Here is a 21935-nt window from a genome sequence, read left to right as displayed (position 1 = left end):
CCAACGCGGTGCTCGATCCCAGGACCCCAAGATCATGACCTGAGCCAAAGGCAGACTCATAACAGACTGAGCCACCCAGGCATCCCCTGAAACTACTTTTATAAGACATCAGTGTATTGTTAAAAAAAAAAAAAAAACTCTCAAGTTCACTTTCGAATTTGGATAAGATTGTACTAAGCAAAATTTGTGCATGGGGTTTAGAAGATCCAAACCTGACACTGATAAGAAAAGTTATTTATATACCATACTGCTGGGATGCCTGGGTGGCTCAGTTGGTTAAGCAGCTACCTTCAGCTCGGGTCATGATCCCAGCGTCCTGGGATCGAGTCCCACATCGGGCTCCTTGCTCAGTGGAGAGCCTGCTTCTCCCTCTGCCTCTGCCTGCCATTCTGTCCGCCTGTGCTTGCTCTCTCTCCCTCCCTCTCTGACAAATAAATAAATAAAATCTTAAAAAAAAATAAAAAAAATATAACCGTACTGCTTACAACTATTTCAGATTAAATGTCACACTACTTGAAGCACCAGAATATTTAAGATCCAACTTACCAGAAGATTAATTTTTCTGTGGGTAAAAATTTTAAATCTTAAGACACAGTAGGTTCAGCATCTTCCTTCCACTCAGGTCATGATCCCAGGGTCCTAGGACCAAGCCCTGGATTGGGCTTGCCCCCAGAGGGGAGTCTGCTTGTCCCTCTGCCCCTCCTCCTGCTCATGCACACCCTCTCCCTCTCTAATAAAAAATTTTTAAAGAAAAATTAAGACAATTTAATTTTTCATATCTCCATTTCAATGTAAAGCTAGGATGTCTATAATCTACTTAATTTGTATTGATTAATTACATTATAGTTTTTTTTTATTTGACAGAGATCACAAGTAGGCAGAGAGGCAGGCAGAGAGAGAGGGGGGAAGCAGGCTCTCTGCTGAGCAGAGAGCCCGATGCGGGCTCGATCCCAGGACCCTGGGTTCATGACCTGAGCTGAAGGCAGAGGCTTTAACCCACTGAGCCACCCAGGTGCCCCGATTAATTACATTATAAAAGTGATGAGCACTATGATAATCTCTAGTGATTAATACATTTTCAATTTTTTTTACATTGCTTTTTTTGTTTATATTCAAATTTGGCACATCTGTTCATATCTCTTGCTGTTCACCTAACATATTTTCAAAGTAACTTTCATTTATTGTAAGCAAAGGATTCGACCTTCTGTTAAGTGTAGAGCTTTATATACAGACATCTTTTACAAAGTATGGAACTTTACTCACTTTTCTACCTGTTCAATAGATTTTCCTGTACAGATAGATAGCATAAATACTAGTAATCTATTTGCACCAAAATGTTCCTGATTTCAGCATAATGTATTTTGTCATCTGATCTCCTATCTTTTAACGAATTTAATTTTTGTGCAGTGCCTTGATTTCTTTTGATCTTGAAAGTCACTGAGTATCCATATGTGTTTTTACACTGAGCCACCCAGGCGCACCTGAAGCAGGATTTTTGCATATTAAATTAAGAGTATGAGCCGGGCAAGATTCAAACTTAGCAGAATCACGTTTTGGGGAGATACTGCTTTGTACATCTTGTACATATTTGCTCTGTTATCATACCTTACTTTATACTTAACTGTTATGTCTCCTAGGCCTCCTCTGGTCGGTAAGAGTTTCTCACTTGTTTTTAATGACCTCGGTGTTAAAGTCAGGTATTTAAGCATAACACCCCGCTGAGCAGGGAGCCCAGTTCAGGGCTTGATCCCAGGACCCTGAGATGATTACCCTAGCCAAAGGCTGACATCATCATGTCATATAATTACTATGTTGTTTTTGGTGAGAACATTTAAGATCCACTCTTTCAGCAACTTTCAAGTATATGATAGATAATGTAACATAATATAAATATAACATATAATCACTATGTTGTACATTATATCCCCAGAACTTATTTACCTTCTAACTGGAAATTGCACCCTGTGAAGGCTCAGCTCTTCACTAGCCCTGCTGACAGACGAGGGAGGAGGGGGGTACATCCAGACGACTAGAGACAGCCTCCACATCCAGAGCCCACTGGTATTATTCAGACAAGTCAGTCTTTAGCCTGCTTGCCCTGCTTTGGCATGCCTTTCCTGCCAAAACCACTAGAAAGGCATTTTGCTCAGGTCAGCCCCTCACCTCCTCTGTGTCCTGGCTAACCTTGGCACTTCTGTTGCTCTGCACAGCGTGGCGTGCCCCTTCCTCTTAGGAACTATGAGTAAGGATCTATCTTTTCGATGGCAGTCATCTCCTGATCTGTTGGCCTTGCCATGCCTGAATAATAATAAAGCCTACATTTTATTTATTTTTTAAAAGATTTTATTTATTTGGGGCGCCTGTGTGGCTCAGTGGTTTAAGGCCTCTGCCTTCAGCTCAGGTAGTGATCCCAGGGTCCTGGGATCCAGCCCCACATCGGGCTCTCTGCTCAGCAGGGAGCCTGCTTCTCTCTCTCTCTCTCTCTCTCTCTGCCTGCCTCTCTGCCTACCTGGGATCTCTGTCTGTCAAATAAATAAATAAAATCTTTTTTTTTTTTTTTTTTTTTTTTTACATTTCACTGAAAAGTTTTTATTGGCCTTTTGGATAGAAACGGGAATTTATTTGCCAGGAAGGAAGGATGATCCCATCATACTTCTGCTGGAACCAGCGCATGGCCTCCTCTTTGCTGATTCTGTGTTTGGCCCCAATGCAGCCTGTCCTGCGCTTCTTGTCTGCGATGCTGAAACCTGGCCTACCCAGCACCACATAGAAGTCCAGGCCGTAGATCCCAATGCTTGGGTCATACTTGATACCCAGATCGATGTGCTCCTGGATCCCAAAGCCAAAGTTTCCAGTATCAGAGAAGTTATTTTTTCTTAACTCATACTCTCGAACCTTTAGACCTTTCTCCAGGATTTCTTCTGCCTTGGCCCCACGGACTGTGCAGTGGACAGCAATCTTTTCATTTCTCCTGATACCAAAGGATCTAACCGTGTATCTAGCTTTGGAGAACACGGGGGTCTGGCCTGTGAGCTGCTCCAACACCTTGGCTGCCCAGGTCAGTCTGTCTCCACTCTCCCCCACACAGATGTTGAGGCAGAGCTTGCGGATTCGAAGTTCCCGCATGGGGTTCTCCTTTTCACCTTGATCCTACGCCATGGTGGAGAACAGGAAGAGAAAGTGAAGCTTCCGGCCCAGGGCCTTATGGGTCGGGCAATAAATAAAATCTTAAAAAAAAAAAAAAGATTGCCTTGCCTCTTCTTAGGACTCTGGATTTCCATATATATTTTAGAATTAGTATAATAATGTCCACCAAAAAAAAAAGGTTATATACATCAGTTGGGAGAGTTGATATCTTTATTGTACAGTTTCTAATCCATGAACATGGTCTAATCCTTCCTTATATTTGGGTCTTCTCTAATATTTTTCACTGATGTTATATAGTTTTATGTGCAGAGGTCCTAAGGGGGAAGGAATCATAAGAACCTCCAATCTGTGTGCCAAGTCAGGCAGAAGTTTTGGGCAAAACTACTACTACTTGCAATTGGTGTGCAAAGAGCAGCAGTCTTCAGGGACTGAGCCTTTAACCTGTGAGATCTGATACTATGTCCAGGTAGACAGTGTCCAAATTAAATCACAGGACATCCAGCTAGCACTGCCGAACTGCTTGCTGTCAGAAAGATCCCTACACATTTGGTGAACATAAGCGTCAGAAGTGGAGTATTCTGTATGAGTAGTAAAGGAGGCAAACAGAAAGAAATACTGGGATTTTCCTTACACAGATGTTAATTTGGTTTTTTCACTCTCATTTTCTCATGCGTATAGTTTTGCAAGAGCTACATGCTGTGTGATACACAGCAACAGACTGAATGCAGAAGCAGGTGTGAGAATCCAGTTATCTTCAATTCCGTGAGACATTAAAGAAATTTGCAGAAATGTAAAACAATGCCACTCTGCTCTCAAATGTTTTGGAACATAGAGTTATTTTCATGACAACACTGTTACTTGTATTAGCATGCAAAGATTTTTTACTGTTATTTTAAAATTAATAAACAGTTAATTTTTCCAGCTTTAACCCCGAAATAGAAAATTCCGGTAGATACAACTCACATAAGCGAAAGCTTTTGGAGGGTCCTCAAAAAACTTAAGAGTGAAAGAGGTCTTGAAACCAAAGAGTTTGAGAACTGATGTTTCAGGGTCGTCATCAGCACTTGGTGGCATCCCGCTTCCAGGCTCCCTTGCCTGCCAGCAGTGCCACACACTGGAGGTCGGAGGAACTGCAGGGAATCACCTGCTCGTGGCCTTAATACCTACTGACTGGGACGTACCTTATCTTCAGAGATCTGGGCATCAGCCACCCAGCTCCCCCTTCTCTAAGTCCTGTAACACCACCTCTTCGTTTTGTCCTCCCAGCTCTAGGAGTAGGAGGAATGGAGTTACCTTAGTCTTTTTCTTTTGCTCTTACAGGATTCTAATCCCTGTGTGGCCAACCTCTGTTTCAAATCCCCTCTTTTGCAAATACCTATGGTGTCTGTTGGCTTGACTGAATTCTTTTTTTTTTTTATTAACATATAATGTATTATTAGCCCCAGGAGTACATGTCTGTGAATTGTCAGGTTTACACACTTCCCAGCACTCACCATAGCACATACCCTCCCCAATGTCCATAACCCAACCACCCTCTCCCTACCCCCCTCCCTCTGGCAACCCTTAGTTTGTTTTGTGAAATTAAGCATCTCTTATGGTTTGTCTCCCTCCCCATCCCAGTTGTTTCATTTATTCTTTTCCTACCCCCCAAAAAGTAAAAGAATGAAATAGAAAAAGAACAAGAAACAATAGATACACAGTAAAGAGGTAATATTCATCAAATCTGTCCACTGTCTTTAGTCGTCATAATTTTCCCAGGTTAATCCCAGCTGCTGTCTACACTCTGAAGCCTGGGCACTGTCATCACTGCTCAAGATCTAACCTCCAGAATATACAACCCATCCCCACTCTTGTATCTATTTCTGCCCAGAAATGAGCACTAGAAGTGGAAGATGTCCTAGTTCTTATCTTGATGGAGATCCTGAATAGTACTCTCAATTCATTCTACAAAGCCACTCATTCTTTCCACCATTATCCCCTAATAGATCAAGAAAGCCAACTGGGAAGCAAACTGTTACACAGCAAGGACATATTCAGGTCAAATGCTTTTCCCGAGTTTACCTGCTATTACGTGCACATAAATACACCTTCTATTTTCAGTATCTTGTTAGCTAACCTTCCAGCCAAGGGACACACCAGCTAAAGATCACAGTAGTCAAGAGATTCAGCTCATGAGGGATTCCTGAGCTCAGAAATACCATATCAAGTTACCATATCAAAGCCACCTCAGACAAAAGATTCACTAGTCAAGAACACCTCATCCCCAATCCAATGTTCCCACCATCCTTGGGACCTGCCAGAAACCAATCTGCATTCTTCATCCCACCCAACTTTGAGTTCTGTCTCCCCTCACCTCTTATTTTTTGCCTTGGAATATCCAGCTTGCCCCTTTTAAAATGCTCTGAGCTAATTACTTATTCTGTCAAGCAGATCACCATGCACTAGTTACCAATAAAAGGAGAGGGCTCAAAATACGTGGAGGGTAGCAAAGATCATCACAATGTCAGAAATACAAGTCCAAACACTTCTGCCCACTCAATCTTGGTCTCAGAGTTTCCAAGGAAGACACAATAAAGTCCAGCACTGGAGGAGACACTTCTGCTCACGTGAAGAAGAGACAGCACAGGACCAGCTCCAACAGTGGGTGTCTGGGCAGCACGTGCAATTGGCCTTTATGAAATCCTCTTGGGCCACAGCAGAAGAACCCTGATCCCTCCTTCATGGAGTCTGAAATACTAAAAGCTGGGGTCAGGCCTGAGGACACAGGCACTTAAGCAGAACAAAGGAATACACGATGAGCCTGAAATAGGGAGAGATATTCCCACATGAGGTGAGGAACCCTGCAGGCTGTGTGGGCTTTTTAGCTCTTGGTCAGACAATATTCCACACCCAAGGCCTATTCTTCTGTGGCAGGCATAGGTTGAAAGACTCTGCACATGAAAACATTCCCTGAAGACTTCCCTGGCCCCTGGAGTGTGTGTCCCTTGGGCTGTTCTTCGTGCTTCTAAGTCCACGCCTGGGCTTCAATATGGTTGTGTCTTTGACAAATCACCCTGGAATCTGTATTTGTGGACTTCACTGTGTCATCTCCTACCCACTTACAAGTCTCTACAGATTGGCTTCTCACACCCTCCACTCCCTTGAAACAGCCAGCGAAGGGAAATATCAGCTAAAACCCAGTGGCATTAGCATCCATTGATAGTTCTTCCCTGAATCAGTAATGACTAAGGTGTTTGAAATGGCTGCCAGTTTTCTTTTTCTTTTTTTTTTTTTAAGATTTATTTATCCATTTGACAGAGATCACAAGTAGGCAGAAAAGCAGGCAGAGAGGGAGGGAAGCAGGCTCCCTGCTAAGCAGAGAGTCTGATGTGGGGCTTAATCCCAGGACCCTGGGATCATGACCTGAGCTGAAAGCAGAGGCTTTAACCCACTGAGCCACCCAGGCACCCCCAGCTGTTAGTTTTCTAATGATGGATAACAAATGCCCTCAAATTTATTTATTAACTCACAGTTCTCTAAGTCAGAATGTCTGTGTTCTCTACAACATTCAGAATCTCACAAGGCTAAAATCCAGGTAGGTGTTGGCCAGTCTCAGGAGCTAGGATCCTCTTCCAAACAAATATGGTTATGACAGAATTCAGATCCTTGCTCTTACAGATATAAAATAGGTCCTGTTTCCTTGCTGGGTATCAGTTGGGAGCCACTTCAGCTAGGGGCTGCCTGCATTCCTTGCCATGTGGCCTCCTCCATCTTCAAGCTAGGAATGGAGAATCTCCCTTGACTGCACTCCATCACAGGCCTTGAGTCATTTTTGCCCATAAGACCCAGTCCCACTGAAGAACTCACTGGATTATGGTTGTCCCATGGAGGATATTTTCACTGTCTTAAAGTTAACTGATGGGAACTTAACTCCAAGAACCAAACCCCTCCACAGCAGCACATAGATTAGTACTTGAATGAATAACAGGGAACACGTGTGTGTACACCAGGGACCAGGACTCTTGGGGCCATCTTAGAATTCTGCCTACCACCATGTTGAATTCCCATTTCCATCATTCCATCCACACTTACTAGATGGCATTCTACTTAAAAAAAAAAAAAAAAAAAAGTTCTCTTTTTCACCTCCTTTCTCTTTCAGTCAGTATGAACTAAAGAATTCTTTTCTAATTCAATATTTTGTAATCTATTATTGACACTATTCCTTTTCCTCCCATTCTGATTGTGAAATCTCCTAGTTTTCTTACGGGCCTTGTCTACTTCCTCTCTCCCCCATTCTATGAGAGGCAACTGGGGTACTGCCCTCCTGTGAGGCCCACAGATAGGGTTCCCCAGCAAGGGGGAGCCAGGATCAGTTCTTACGATGGCTCCCAACCAATCCCTATCAGGGCGGGTGGAGTCAATGTCCTGATAGAGGATAGAACCAGCTCTAAGCAAGTCCTGGAGAACGAGAGAATAGTGAGACCACGCCCCGTTATGCAGACAGCCAATCAGAACTTGAGGTGCTGGTTTCTCCATTGTGAAGAAGTGGCCTTTAACCACTGGAGTCTTGGGATGCTGGAGTCTTGGGTTAGAACGAGGGGAGGTAGAGTGGGTTTGGCTCTCTGTTTTCAAGACACTCGGGATCTGTCTTTGTCTGGGTGGAAAGATCATGCCCCCAAAACAAGCCCCAGCCGATGCAGGGGCCCCACCAGCTGCAGGGGCCCCACCAGCTGCAGGGGCCCCACCAGCTGCAGGGGCCCCACCAGCTGCAGGGGCCCAACCGGCTACGCAGACCCCTGAGAAGCCGCCAAAGGAACCACAGACTCCTGAAGAAATGGCATTTTATGCCCCGAATTACCTATGTTTGACCATCCTGGCTGTACTTCTTTTCCCTCCCCTGGGATTAATAGCTGTATTCTTCACTTACAAGGTAAAACAATACCTGTGCCATGGCCCATCCTGCCCTCTTGCAAGCCCCTTGCACCTGCTTCCATCCTGGGACCCGGGTAGGGGTTTCCCCTCAGTGCCCATTGGTCTCCAGCCCTTCCCCAAGGGTGTCACAAGGCTGGACTCAGGAAGCCACATCTAAAGCTCCTATCCCTACAGACCTGGCAGGCCAACAAGAACAGCCAGTGGGAAGACGCTTACATCAACTCAGGCCGAACTGGTTGGTTGGATGTATTCGCCATACTCATCGGTTTAGGCATCATTTATATCTATGCCCTATTTATGTGAAGGTCAGGCCAGTAGTCCATAGGTCCACCCCAAATAAGACCCACCCACCAAGACACCAGCCAAATCAGCCGCCATGCAAGAAATCAACAGCTGAGACATCTTCTAGCCAAGAAACTTATCAGCCAAGGAACTCAACATCTGAGCAACCCACTAGCCTAGGGACATCATACTACTTCATCATCTTGGCCTCCAGAGCCATCTTCATCCACCTTGGGGATCCTCACTTTCATGCTCTGGATGTGCTTTACTCTTTGATGCTGGGCTTCTCTTTCAGAAAAATATTTATTTAAACCAATAAAAATGAAGGGGATGTTTCAGCTTCTCATATGGGTGCATGTGTGTGTTTCTGAGTCAGTGCTTGTGTTATGCTGGGGCTCTGTGTTTATCTCTGCTTTTTCTAGGAAAACAGAAGTCTCCTCCAGCTTTGGGAATCCCAAAGTCAAACTGTTGGGGGGAAATGGAAATACTTCAAGAAATAAACAATAGATTTAGTGGGAGAGCTGATGAAGACCACCTCTCTCCCAGTCAAAAGTAAATGGTCCCCTATTCATGGAATAGGGGAAGTAGTGAAAGAGAGATTAGATGCAAGTGTATCCCTAAGGAGGTCCCTAAGGTCTGTGTCTAAGGAAGGGGTGAGGTGTCAAAGATCCCAGATACCACTTGTATTATTTCTTTACAAATAAGTCCTACAGAGGATCCAAGATCACAAAGAAAATATGCTGCATGGTGTGGTCTAGGAAGAAATGGCCCTAGACAGCCAAGTAGGATAGCCCATATCCCAGCTTGGTGAAAAGGAGGTGGAGTCTACAGGATTGCCAAGTGCCAGGGTGGGAGTGACTATCTGAGAGGAGCCAGGGATGACACGGGAGCCATCCAGAATTAAGGAAAACAGAAATCTGGACTGACATCATGGACAAAAAACACCCAGGGGTTCTTACTGGTACCTTAACTTCATGAACAAACCCAAATTCAGACCCAGAAACCCTAGACTTAGCAGAATTAAGTTTCTATAGCCAAGAAGAACAGGGATTATCAATAAAAAGGAGGTTGAGGAGCTGTGGAAAAGACTGCTAACTCTAACAAAGCTCAACTCTTCTCCCTGGGAGCATTACTCAGCCACATGTCCTAGGTTCCCCTGTGTGGCCATGAGATGGTCTTTGGCTTTGTGGAATGTAATCAGAAGTGATGTGTGCCACAACCCACTCTGGTCTTTAAATGCCCCCATGGGCACTCTCTCCCACACTCTTCCACCCCTAGCCAACTGGCCAAGTGACACGCATGGTGATTTGAAGGCCACATGTCACAAGAAGAACTCCCATCAGCCTTGGTCTCTGAACCACTCTAGGAACAGTCACTCTTTTTCCCAAACTGCCTCCCATGGTTGAGCAGAAAGTATGTATTGTGACATGTGTCTGGTCTATCTATTCCATAATTCAATCTGCCCTAACCAGTGAAGATGCTGGAAAATGGAGTTACATTTCTTGTACATCTGGGGGTTTTACTTGAAATTCATGCCCAACAGACCCATCTTGTTGGGCAGTTTAGAGGAAATAATGAGTGAAGGAAACAACAAAGAAAGGTGTTAGTCCAGAGTTAACCTTAATCTTAGCTGACATGATGCTGTGTCTCTCTCCTCCATGATCCTGGGTATCTTCATAGATTACATGTGCTTATGGGACAATGCTCATTGTTATGAATGTACTTGGAAAGGGGATTATGCTGGGTTGTCTGCTGTGTTAGTGGGTCTTGAGGGTCAGTCACCCCTGTGCCTCCTCAGATCAGCCCAGAAAACTGGGCCTGTCACATTCAGCTACAAAGCCCTGTGGAGTCAGAATGGCCCATTTCAGCATGAACAGACAGGTCCAAAAAAGTCACATGGTGCTAGGAAACTTGGAAAGCCAGTCAATCTTCTCTGTTTGGGCTCTCTGACTCGCCCAAAGCTGTATTCCACTCTCAGGCATTACATAGTTTTTACCATCATGTAATTATAAAACCAAACAATGTTTATAGTCTTGTATCTTAAAACATCATCAGTTGAATTACCATAATGAAACATGCATATTTAACAATCTTACCCACTATTCTCTCTCCCTAATACTAAACATCATAATTTTTAACTCAATTTGTAGGCTCTCCATTTCATTATGCCTATCTAAGTATGCTCCTTTACTAGGCCATGATGTTGATTACATACTCTGGCTGGACTAATATTTTAACTCAGTTTGGCTTCAGTGGTTAATACCATGATGACTTCTGCAAAGGCTTTATCAAATCACACCTCAGCCCCAGTGTTTGAAAGAATCATTCTTTGCCTTCTTGGCAGCACATGATATCCTCAATCCTATGAATTTCTGTCACTTTGATGAGTGAGAAGTGATAGCTCCTTATTGCTTTAATTGGCATTTCTCTGATGAGTAGTGAATTTGAGCATTGCTATGGACTGAATTGTGTCCCTCCAAAACTGGTTATAGTTCAGAATCTGTTTCTTGGTTTGTTTCTCTCTCTCTCTATTTTCCCTTTGCTCATTTGTTTTGTTTTGTAAATTCCACATATGAGTGAAAATGTATGGTAATTTTCTTTCCCTGACTGACTTATTTCACTTAACACAATACTCTCTAGCTCCATCCATGTTGTTGCAAATGGCAAGATTTCATTCTATTTATGGCTGAATAATATTCCAGTATGTGTGTGTTGTATATATATACGACATCTTCTTTAAAATTTCTTTATCCACTCATCTATCGATAAGCACGGGTTGCTTCCACAATGTGGTGATTGTAAATAATGCTGCAAAAAAACACAGATGTGGGGCGCCTGGGTGGCTCAGTGGGTTAAGCCGCTGCCTCCGGCTCAGGTCATGATCTCAGGGTCCTGGGATCGAGTCCCACATCGGGCTCTCTGCTCAGCAAAGAGCCTGCTTCCTCCTCTCTCTCTCTCTGCCTGCCTCTCTGCCTACTTGTGATCTATCTCTGTCAAATAAATAAATAAAATCTTTAAAAAAAAAAACACACAGATGTGCATGGAGCCCTTTGAATTAGTTTTTGACTTTGGGGGTAGGTATCCAGTGGTGTGTGCTAGATCGTAAGGTAATTCTACAAAATTGATATATTGAGGGGTGCCTGGGTGGCTCAGTGGGTTAAAGCCTCTGTCTTTGGCTTATGTCATGATCCTAGGGTCTTGGGATCGAGCCCCACATGGGGCTCTCTGCTCGGCGGGGAGCCTGCTTCCTCCTCTCTCTCTCTCTCTCTGCCTGCCTCTATGCCTACTTATAATCTCTGTCTGTCAAATAAATAAACAAAATTTTTTTTAAAAAATTGATATACTGAAAGCCTAACTCCCAGTATAACTGTGTTTGGATATGGCAGACAATATTGTATTAAAAATATAAAAAGTGCACCAAAACCAAATATTTTAAAAATCCAATTAGAAAATGGACAACAGGGCGCCTGGGTGGCTCAGTGAGTTAAGCCGCTGCCTTCAGCTCAGGTCATGATCTCAGGGTCCTGGGATCGAGTCCCGCATCGGGCTCTCTGCTCAGGAGAGCCTGCTTCCCTCTCTCTCTCTCTCTGCCTGCCTCTCCATCTACTTGTGATTTCTCTCTGTCAAATGAATAAATAAAATCTTTAAAAAAAAATAAAATAAAATAAAATAAAAAAATAAAAAAATAAAATAAAAATAAAATGGACAACAGGGCGCCTGGGTGGCTCAGTGGGTTAAGTCGCTGCCTTCGGCTCAGGTCATGATCTCAGGGTCCTGGGATCGAGTCCCGCATCAGGCTCTCTGCTCAGCAGGGAGCCTGTTCCCTCTCTCTCTCTCTGCCTGCCTCTCCGTCTACTTGTGATTTCTCTCTGTCAAATAAATAAATAAAATCTTTAAAAAAAATAAAAATAAATAAAAAATTTAAAAAAAAATAAAAAAATAAAATAAAATGGACAACAACATGCCCATCCTTCTACCAAAGAAGATATACAGATGGCAAGTAAACACATAAAAAGATGCTAAGTATCATTAGCCATCAAGGTAATGTAAATTAAAAGCACACTGCGATATCACTACAAATCTGCCAGAGTGGCTCAGATTTACAAAAAGTAGTGATAACATCAAATACCAGCAAAGGTACAGAGAAACCTGATCCCTCATACATAGCTGGTGACGGTGTGAGATGGCACACCTAGTCTGGAAAGCAATTTAACAGTTACTTATAAAACTGAATATGCAGGGTGCCTGGGTGGCGTAGTCAGGTAAGCTCCAACCCTTGGTTTTGGCTCAGGTCGTGATCTCAGGGTCATGAGATCAAGCTCTGTGACCAGCTCTGCACTCAGTGCAGAGTCTGCCTGGGACTCTCTCTGCCCCCTCTCCTGACTCCCTCTCTCTCTCAAATAATCTTAAAAAAAAAAAAAATGAAACCCAGCAATTGCGCTATTGGGTATTTCTATCTGAGAAATGAAATGCACATTCACATAAAAACTTGTACATGAATGTTTATAAAAGGTTTCTTTGTAACAGGCAAAAACTAAAAACAATCCAATGTTCATCAACAGGTGAATTTATAAACAAATTTGGTATTTTCTTTCTTTTTTAAGATTTTATTTTATTTATTTGACAGACAGAGATCACAAGTAGGCAGGGAGGCAGGCAGAGACGGGGCAGGGGGTGGGAGCAGGGAAGCAGGCTCCCCGCTGAGCAGAGAGCCCTGAGATCATGATCTGAGCTGAAGGCAGAGGCTTAAGCCACTGAGCCACCCAGGTGCCCCAGCAGATACATATTCTTTTCAAATGCACATGGAACTTCATCAGAATAGAACATATCTGTGCTCATTAAACAAACTTCTAACAAATTCCCAAGAATTAAAATTATAAAAAGCATATGAAAGCACACAAAACAACCCATACATACAAAGTCATATTATCTGACTATGGTAGGAGAATTCTAATATGCCCCCCCACCAATATTCCTGCCCCAGGGTATAAGCCTATATAATCCCCAACCATCAATATGATGCTATATCTCTTCCGTGATGAAGTTAGGTTATATGGCACAGCTGACTCTAAGAAAAGGACATCTCAGTGGACCTAACCTTAAATACATGAGGTCTTTATCTGGGTCTAGAGGTCAGAGACAGTGGAAGTCAGAGACTCAAAGTGTGAGACAGACTTTGATGGAGGGAGATTCGCCCTTGCTGGCTTTGAGATGAACAGGACCACATGCAGGTATGCATGTGACTTTAGGAACTGAGAATAGATCTTGGTTGATAGCAAGGAAAAGACAATGGCCTCAGTCCCAAACCCTCAAAGAACTGATCTGCCACAACCCCAAGAGCTTAGAAGAGCATCCAGAGCTCCATATGAGAACACATTTCAGCAGACACATTCATTTCAGCCTTGTGAAAACCTGAGCAGAGAACTTGGCCATACAGGTTCTGGATTTCTCACCTATAGAACAGTGCGATAATGAATGGCTGTTTTTTTAAGTTACTGAGTGTATGGTGATTTGTTAAATAGAAATAGAAAACTATCATGTTGGCCATCATAAAAGTAAAGTAGGGACCAACAGGAGAAAGATAATAGGAAAACATCCCAACACTTGGGGGAAAAACATAAAAGCAAGTAATTCATCTGTCAATGGCAATTAGAAAATGCTTTTAACTGATCAAAATTGAAGTAAATAACATACCAAAATATGTGGGGTACAGCTAAAGCAGTGCTTAAAAGGAAATGTACAATCTCAAATACTCGTATGAGAAAATAAGAAATGTCTTGGGTTGCCTGGGTGGCTCAGTGGGATAAGCCTCTGCCTTCAGCTTGGGTCATGATCTGGGATTGAGCCCCGCATTGGGCTCTCTGCATGGCAGGGAGCCTGCTTCCTCCTCTCTCTCTCTCTCTCTCTCTCTGCCTGACTCTCTGCCTACCTGTGATCTCTCTCTGTCAAATAAATAAATAAAATCTTTTTAAAAAAAAAAAAAAAAGAAAAGAAAAGAAGAAATGTCTCAAATTAATGATCTTAGCTTCCAACTTAAGATACTAAAAAAAGAGAGCAAAATAATTCCCTCCCCACCAAAACAAACAGAAGAAAGAAGAGAGAATCACTTATTTGTGGAGCATAACAAATAGCATGGAGGACATGGGGAGTTAGAGAGGAGAAGGAAGTTGGGGGAAATTGGAAGGGGAGGTAAACCATGAGAGACTATGGACTCTAAAAAACAATCTGAGGGGTTTGAATTGGCAGGTGGTTGGGAGGTTGGGGTACCAGGAGGTGGGTATTATAGAGGGCACGGATTGCATGGAACACTGGGTGTGGTGAAACAATAATGAATACTGTTATGCCGAAAATAAATAAAAAATAAATTTAAAAATATATATTAAAAAAAAGGAGTGAAGAAAAAAAAAATCAATGAAATTGACAAGGGAAAACAATGAAACCATGGAGAAAATTAATGAAACCAAAAGCTGGTTCTTGAAAATAACAGATAAAATTGATAAACCTCTCATAAGACTGACAAAATAAGACAGAAGATAAAATGACCAATAACAGAAAACAAGGAGGAAATACATCTAGAGGCTCTTGAAGACACTAAAGAGAAAATAAGGGACTATTACAAAGTATATGAATAGAATATAAACCATCACCACCAGGGGTTTCTCCCAGGAATGCCATGCTGGCTCAATATTAGAAAATCAACCGGGACGCCTGGGTGGCTCAGTTGGTTAAGCAGCTGCCTTCGGCTCAGGTCATGATCCCAGGGTCCTGGGATCGAGTCCCACATCGGACTCCTTGCTCAGCAGGGAGCCTGCTTCTCCCTCTGCCTCTGCCTGCCTCTTTGTCTGCCTGTGCTCGCTTGCTCTCTCTCCCTCTGTCTCTTACAAATAAATAAATGAAATCTTTAAAAAAAAAAAAAGAAAATCAACCAATGCAATCAAACCATATTAACCATCTCAAGAAGGAAAACCACATCATCAGATGGTGCAGAAAAGGCACTTGGGAGTGTTCAGCATCAATTCACAATAAAAACTCAGCACACCAGGACTAACAGGGAACTTCTTCATCCTGATAAAGGGCATCTACAAAAAACCTATAGCGAACATCCTATGTCATGATAAAGGGGAAGGTTTTCTCTTCAAAACTGGTAACAAGGCAAGCATGGCCTCTCCCACACCACTCCTATTTCCACATCAGACTGGAAGTCCTAGTCTGTACAAAGTCAGAAAAAAAAAAAAGAAAGGTCATAGGGATTTGAAGGAAGAAATAGAACTACCCTTTTTGTAGATGACATGATTGTCTATGTAGAAAACCCCAAGGAATCTACAAAAAATCCAGGAAACAAAAACAAAAACAAAACCCCTCCGGGAATGGATAAAATGAGTTTAAGCAGGATCACAGATTGTAATATCAACACACAAAAATCCAATGTGTTTCCTTATGCTAACAGTGAACAATCCGATCAAATCTATTTAAATAAGTAAAGGGGATTAAGAGTACACCTATCTTGATGAGCACTGAGTAATACATAGAATTGCTGAATCATTATGTTGTGCTCGTGAAACTAACACTGTATGTTAATTATACTTCTGTACAAAATAATAAATAAATAAAATAACAGCTATCAAAAATGATCATCATAGTATCATATGCAATAGTTCTCACAAAGCAAGTAGTTGAGTATAAATCTAAACCTATTATGTGTTTCAGCTCTGTGGTTGAACTACAGCTGCTTATGAAGGAAGGAAAAGGCTTAAATGGAGAGGCTTCCCCTGCTGGTGAAATGGAAACTCCATGTCTCTCCCAAACTGATCTGAATCACTAATGCAATTCCTATTAAAAGACCAACAAGATTTCTAGATCTACACAAATATAGTCAAGCAATTCTGAAAAAGATCAACAAAGTTGGAGTACTCATGTTACCCGATTTTCAGAATCACTGTAAAACTACATTAATAACATAGTGTGGTATCTGCAAATGGATAGACACCAGATCAACAAAACAGAATAAGGAGTGTAGAAAGAGACCCACATGAATATGATCAGTTTATTATAAAATAAATCAAAATGCAATTTATAGAAGAAAGAACAGGGTTTCTTTCAATGGTGTTAGATTAATTAGACCACCATCTGCAAAACATAATTAATCCCCACTAAAACTACACATCTTATACAAATATTAACTCAATATGGATCATCAATCTAAATGTAAAATGTAAATCTGTCAAACATTAAGAGAATATCTTTCTGACCCTGGATTAAGCAGACTTCTTAGACATTACACCAAAAGTACATTCATAAAAGTAAAAAAGAAAAAAAAAGACTCAATTCAAAGTAAAAACCTTTGTTCTCCAAATGACACTGTTCAAAAATGAAAAGATAAGCTACAGAGCCAGAGAAAATATTGTATATCACACATCTGACAAAGACTTGTATCTGAAATATGTAAGTGACCCCCTATTTTACCGTAATGACAACAAACCAATTTTTTCTCAATTTTAAAATGAGAAAAAGATTTGAACTGACACTTCACCAAAGAGGATATACCAGTAGAAAATATTCACATGAAACGATGTTAATTCTCACAGTTTCCCCCTACTGCTAAAGAACCTGACTCCAAGCTGTTAAATGACCATTCTCAGGGTCCTGGAAGCAACCCAAGACTCCTAGGCCTACATCCTTCTTGCCCCCAAGTGGTACTTCCCTCCCTGCCCCGCCCCCAACAAGACTCCGGTTTGACATCACCAATCACCTGAGAGAGTAGGAAGAGTTTGAACTCCTTCAGACCAATCAGCAGCCATGTGAGTATTGGATTCCCCACCCTATCACATGCAACCTCAATCAGCCAATAATAATAGAAAGATAGAATAGGAGGCGGAACCTGCATGGTCTCTATGGTAATTCCTGCCTGTTGGGTGAGGGAGAGGCTCCCCATAGCCTTGGTAGTGACTGATCCAGATTCCCTAATGAGGTGTCTGAAGGGGCAGAGAGGGAATATATGGGGTGATAGGGTGGGAGGAAGAAAGCGTGAGTAATGGCAGAATGAGGGGGAAAGAAGGGTCTCAAGAGGAGACAGGGTGTTATAAGAACTATTTAGAGGGAACACGGCTTTAGGAGAACCGGGAGGCTGCTAGGAGTGGAGGAAAGAAGGGTTCAGAGGATCAAGACGCTAGTTTCAGAGGTTGGGAGAAGGTGGCAGAGGGAGAAAGGACAGGCCTTTATAAGGGGACAGAGAAGAGGCCACAAAGGGACATGGAGAGGACTTAGAATTTAGAGTTGGTCAAGGAAGGCCTTAGAGGAGCCAACAGAGAGGCCATGGGTGTGGGGGGGGGGGAAGGGAGAGTTGATGGGTAAACAGTAAGGCTCATAACAGACAATGGTCCATCGGGACAGAGTGAGAGAGACAGCAAATGAGATCAAGAGAGAGGTACTGTAGGCACACACAGTTTTATAGGGTGAGAGCTTTATGATGGAACAAGGTTCTATAGATGGAAAGCAGTGTTCAAGTGTTGAGTAGGGTCTTCTTTGTAGGTGTTTTATAGGGGCAAAAGGCTGCTTTTGGGGACCATGACGGTGTTACAGGAACAAAGTGTGATAGTGGCTCAGTTGTGGCTCCAGGGAGGGCAGTGAGAGTCATCAGAGTCAGCAAGGGATTTTGTGGGGATGGTGTTAGGGGCCAAGTGAGACATGCTGTAGAGACCAGCAAGGCAGTTCTAGAAGACAGGGAGGAGGTTATAGGAGACAGGGAAAGGGCTACTGGGAACAGGCAGGCATTATAGAGCATAGGAGTGGAGGGGGCTGGGAGATCCAGGATAGAAGGAGGTATTAAAGGCAATAATGACAGGTTACAGGGGACATGATAGGAATTAGAGGGGATCAGTATGAGTTTTAAAGGGAGTCAATGAAGATTTATAGAAGCCAAGGAGAGATGTGTTAGCATGAAACAGGAGGTAGTCAGAGGGGACAAGAGAGTCCAGAAGTCATTCTGAGAGATAACCTATCCCCTGTCCCCAGGCATTTGAAATTATGTCTGATGAGCCCCCAAAGGACTACCTTGTGCTGGCGATCCTGGCCTACTTGCTGTGTTGTCCCATAGGCAGTGCAGCCATGTACTACTCTTCCCAGGTGGGAATCTGTGTCAAACCGTTCCTGCCCTCTCCTCCCTCTCCACCCTGGCCCTGAACCTGAACCAGTTATGTCCGTGATCTAACCTCCTGTTGGTTCAGGCCCCCATCCTGGTTCCTTACACCCTTCCTTACAAAAGGGCTTAAATAACCCTTTCAGCCCAACTATTCCCATTTCTCTTCTCCCCTCAAACCAGACAAGGCGCCATAACTATAGGGATGAGCCAGAATTGGCAGCTGAGACCTCTGAGACAACCTTCGTACTCTCAGTCATAGCAATTTCTTTGGGATGCATCGGTATACTCAACACCTGGATTGTGATCATGATAACTGTATTTGCTCGGTAACCTCCTTTTCAGCTCATGAACAAACCATCAAATATATAACAGTGTCAGTCACCTTCACTCTAAGTATACATTTGGGCCAAATGGGACAACCTCGCCAATGTCTGGACTGCCCAGTATGGATAGCCCAAGCCAGCAACTTGAGATGGTTAATGGGGGAAAGAAGTGGTCACTCAAGACAACCTATCGGACCTGGGCCCAAGGTCCTGACTGGGATCCTGTCAAGGCATGAGGGTCATGGGATACAGGGTGGGGCACTGGTTCCCCAGGATAGCATCCCTCTGCCCACATTCATATATTCATGCCCTAACTCTATTTATGCTGGCAAAGGCCTTGGCTGTCCTGCCCGATTCTAGGGACCTAACAGTGACACCTTCACATCCTTCCACACCCTCTCAGAATTTATAAACCAGGGTAAAAGACACATATATCACCAGACAGTGACAGTCCAGAGTAGTCCAATCTTCAAGAAGAGAAAACAAAGTAATGGGAATGTAAGAAGGGAGACCTGCTCTGAAGTACTTGTGGTCTACCAGAAAACCAGGGAGTTAAGCCGCTATCAGTGAACAAGTTAGAATTCAGGTAAGGCTATGAGTGTTTTTTTTAATACCCTCTCCAACCACCACCCATAATGTTTGTGATTTATTCATAAGTCAACAAATACTTTCTGAGCACCTAAGATGTAACAGGCACTGTACCAGGAGCCAGGAACTGGGATCTCAGCACACCAAGATAAGACCCCTTTCTGGTTGACCTTAGTATTATAACCAACTCTCAATGATCTGCAACAAAGTAACTATAGAGATTGCTAGTAGTTACTTTGAAACTAACAGCAATTTGGCATTGCCAAGACATCCAAGTATATGATCAATAAACTTGTCTTGTCCAATGGAGTATGGACCAAAAATCTATCCATGACAGACTGGAGATATCTACAACCACAAATAGTTGGAGATGCTCTAGGCTAGTGGATGATGAGTTCTAGAAGGTATATTGTTGAGGGTCAGGCTAGCAGCTATAACAAACTCTACCAATTCTATAGCTCACACAACAGAACTTTGTTTCATGCTCACAGATCCTCCCAGTGTGGGCATCTCTGGTAGCCCACATACTAAGTCAACCATCCAGGCCCCTTCCACTTGGTGATTCCACCATCTTCTAATGACTCAGAGTGTTTTGATTGAGGCAGAAGGTGAGAGACTAGAGAACCTCCACTACTTTCTTAAAATCCTCCACCCAAAACTGAACCCTTTGTACTCCTGGTGGGGATGTAAATTTTGACAGCCACTATAGGAAACAGCATGAAGATGCCTCAAAAAATTAAAACTAGAAGTACCATATGATCCAGCAATCCCACTTCTGGATACATATCCAAAGGAAATAAAATCAATGAGATATCTGCAACCTGTGATGACTGCACCATTATTCACAATAGCCAAGCTTGGAAACAACCCAACTGTCCAGCAATGGATGAATGAATAAAGAAGATAATGAGGACAGCCTGGGAAAAGAGTACAAACTTTTGGTTATAAGATGAATAATATGGGAGGACATAATATATAACATGGTGATTACAGTTAACAATATTGGGCTGTATACTTAAAATATGCTGGAGTCTATAAAGTGTTCTCACGAAAAGGTAACTATGAAGTGATGGGTGTGTTCATGAATTTGACTGTGGTAATAATTTCAAAATGTATATATACACCAAATTACCATGTTGTACACTTTAAATATATTAGAGTTTTGTCAATTATATCTCAGTAATACAGTAAAAAAAATCCTTTTCTAAAAATAGAGTTTTGGCCTTATAGCAACATATATCACTTTTGTGCTCAGTCGATTGGACAGAACTAGTACCATGGCTTCCAGTGGATCTAGGGGCCTCTGGTATGAAGACCCCAGACAGAGCCATTGACATTTTGCAGACCCTGAGAGGGAGCCCAGTTGCAAAATTCTGTAGAGAGTGACAGAGAGCCCACATAGATGTTGACAATGCAGTGACAGTCTCAGGGTGAAGATGACCTACACTCTTCTGTCACCTCACTTATCTTTAAGACCCACTGGCATTCTGGCTTGGCTCCTCTCTCTCCAAATTTTCCCAGTCCACCCCACCTACTGAGGCCCAGCCTCAGGACCAACACCCTCATCCCTGGGGAGACTCTGTGATGCACCCCTCGAGCCACCCTCTGTTTCAAGCCCATTCTGTCCCCCATTGCCACCACTACACACACCGCTTTCATCAATTTGCTCTTGACAGTTTTCCGCAGTGGTCATGGACAGGGACCAGCTAACACAAAGATCTCCAGGGCCTCCCACTCACCTCCCTGTCCTTGGGGAGGCCCTCAGACCTTCTATTAGCGTGAAACAAGAGTCTGGGACAAAGGGCCTCTCCCAAGGGAAGGGACACCCCTCCTAAGGTGACCTCAGCACCCTTTTCATCCCCAGCCCAGGATCCTTAGCCCAAGGAAGTAGAACTGTCTGTATTAGCCGGCTTGAGGGCTGGTAAGAGAATGAAGTGCAAAGGGAGGGCTGTATGCTGCTCTGCCTGGTCAGTGCCCCAGCTCTAGGCCGGGTTCCAGGGGCCTCCCAGGATGGGACCTGCTGGAGCAGCCAGGCCTTTCCTGGACACAGATGGGGTCAGGCATATGGACGCTGGAGCCAGCCTGCCTGAGTTCAAGCCAGAGTCAGGACCTGGTGCTGAAGCTAATTAACTTTCCTGTGCTTCGGGTTTCTCACCTGTAGGACGGAACCCACAGGGAGTGCTGTGAGGATGAACAGAGCCCATGCTTTCCCTACAATTCAGAGCAAACCCCCAAGACTTCAGAACTGCACGGCCTTTTGACTGGTTTTGATTGTTAACCCCACAACTTCTGAGGCTGATGTGAATGGACACCCAGGTGGCTCAGTCAGTTAAGTGTCTGCCTTTGGCTTAGGTCATGATCCCAGGGTTCTGCAATAGAGTCCTCTGTCAGCTTCCTTGTTCAGTGGGGAGGCTGCTTCTCCTTCTGCCTGCTGCTCCCCCTGCTGTGCACTCGCTCTCTCTCTTTCTCTCTCTGACAAGTGTTAAAAAAAAAAAAAAATGATGCCGATGTGAAAAACAAGTATTTTAAACGGAGTTGGGAGGCCC

General features: G+C 43.3%; 1 protein-coding gene, 1 long non-coding RNA gene and 1 pseudogene across 2 annotated transcripts; 2 read left to right on the top strand and 1 right to left on the bottom strand.

Moving 5' to 3' along the window:
• Window positions 1-2574: 2574 nt before the first annotated feature.
• On the bottom strand, window positions 2575-3159 carry LOC123390954 (annotated as a pseudogene).
• Window positions 3160-7691: 4532 nt separating this feature from the next.
• LOC123391044 (transmembrane protein PMIS2-like) lies at window positions 7692-8658 on the top strand. The gene is made up of 2 exons (XM_045076589.1): window positions 7692-8056; window positions 8233-8658. The coding sequence occupies exons 1-2, from the start codon at window positions 7796-7798 to the stop codon at window positions 8359-8361; spliced, it is 390 nt and encodes a 129-aa protein (XP_044932524.1). The 5' UTR covers window positions 7692-7795; the 3' UTR covers window positions 8362-8658.
• Window positions 8659-17250: 8592 nt separating this feature from the next.
• LOC123391043 lies at window positions 17251-18850 on the top strand. The gene is made up of 3 exons (XR_006605683.1): window positions 17251-17308; window positions 18352-18462; window positions 18659-18850. It is a non-coding gene; the product is annotated as an uncharacterized LOC123391043 (long non-coding RNA).
• The last annotated feature ends 3085 nt before the right edge of the window (window positions 18851-21935 follow it).

Source organism: Mustela putorius, unplaced genomic scaffold (assembly GCF_011764305.1).
Source record: "Mustela putorius furo isolate JIRA1106 unplaced genomic scaffold, ASM1176430v1.1 tig00000174_pilon_pilon_pilon, whole genome shotgun sequence".
NCBI lineage: Eukaryota > Metazoa > Chordata > Mammalia > Carnivora > Mustelidae > Mustela > Mustela putorius.
This window is presented reverse-complemented; position numbering and strand designations above follow the sequence as displayed.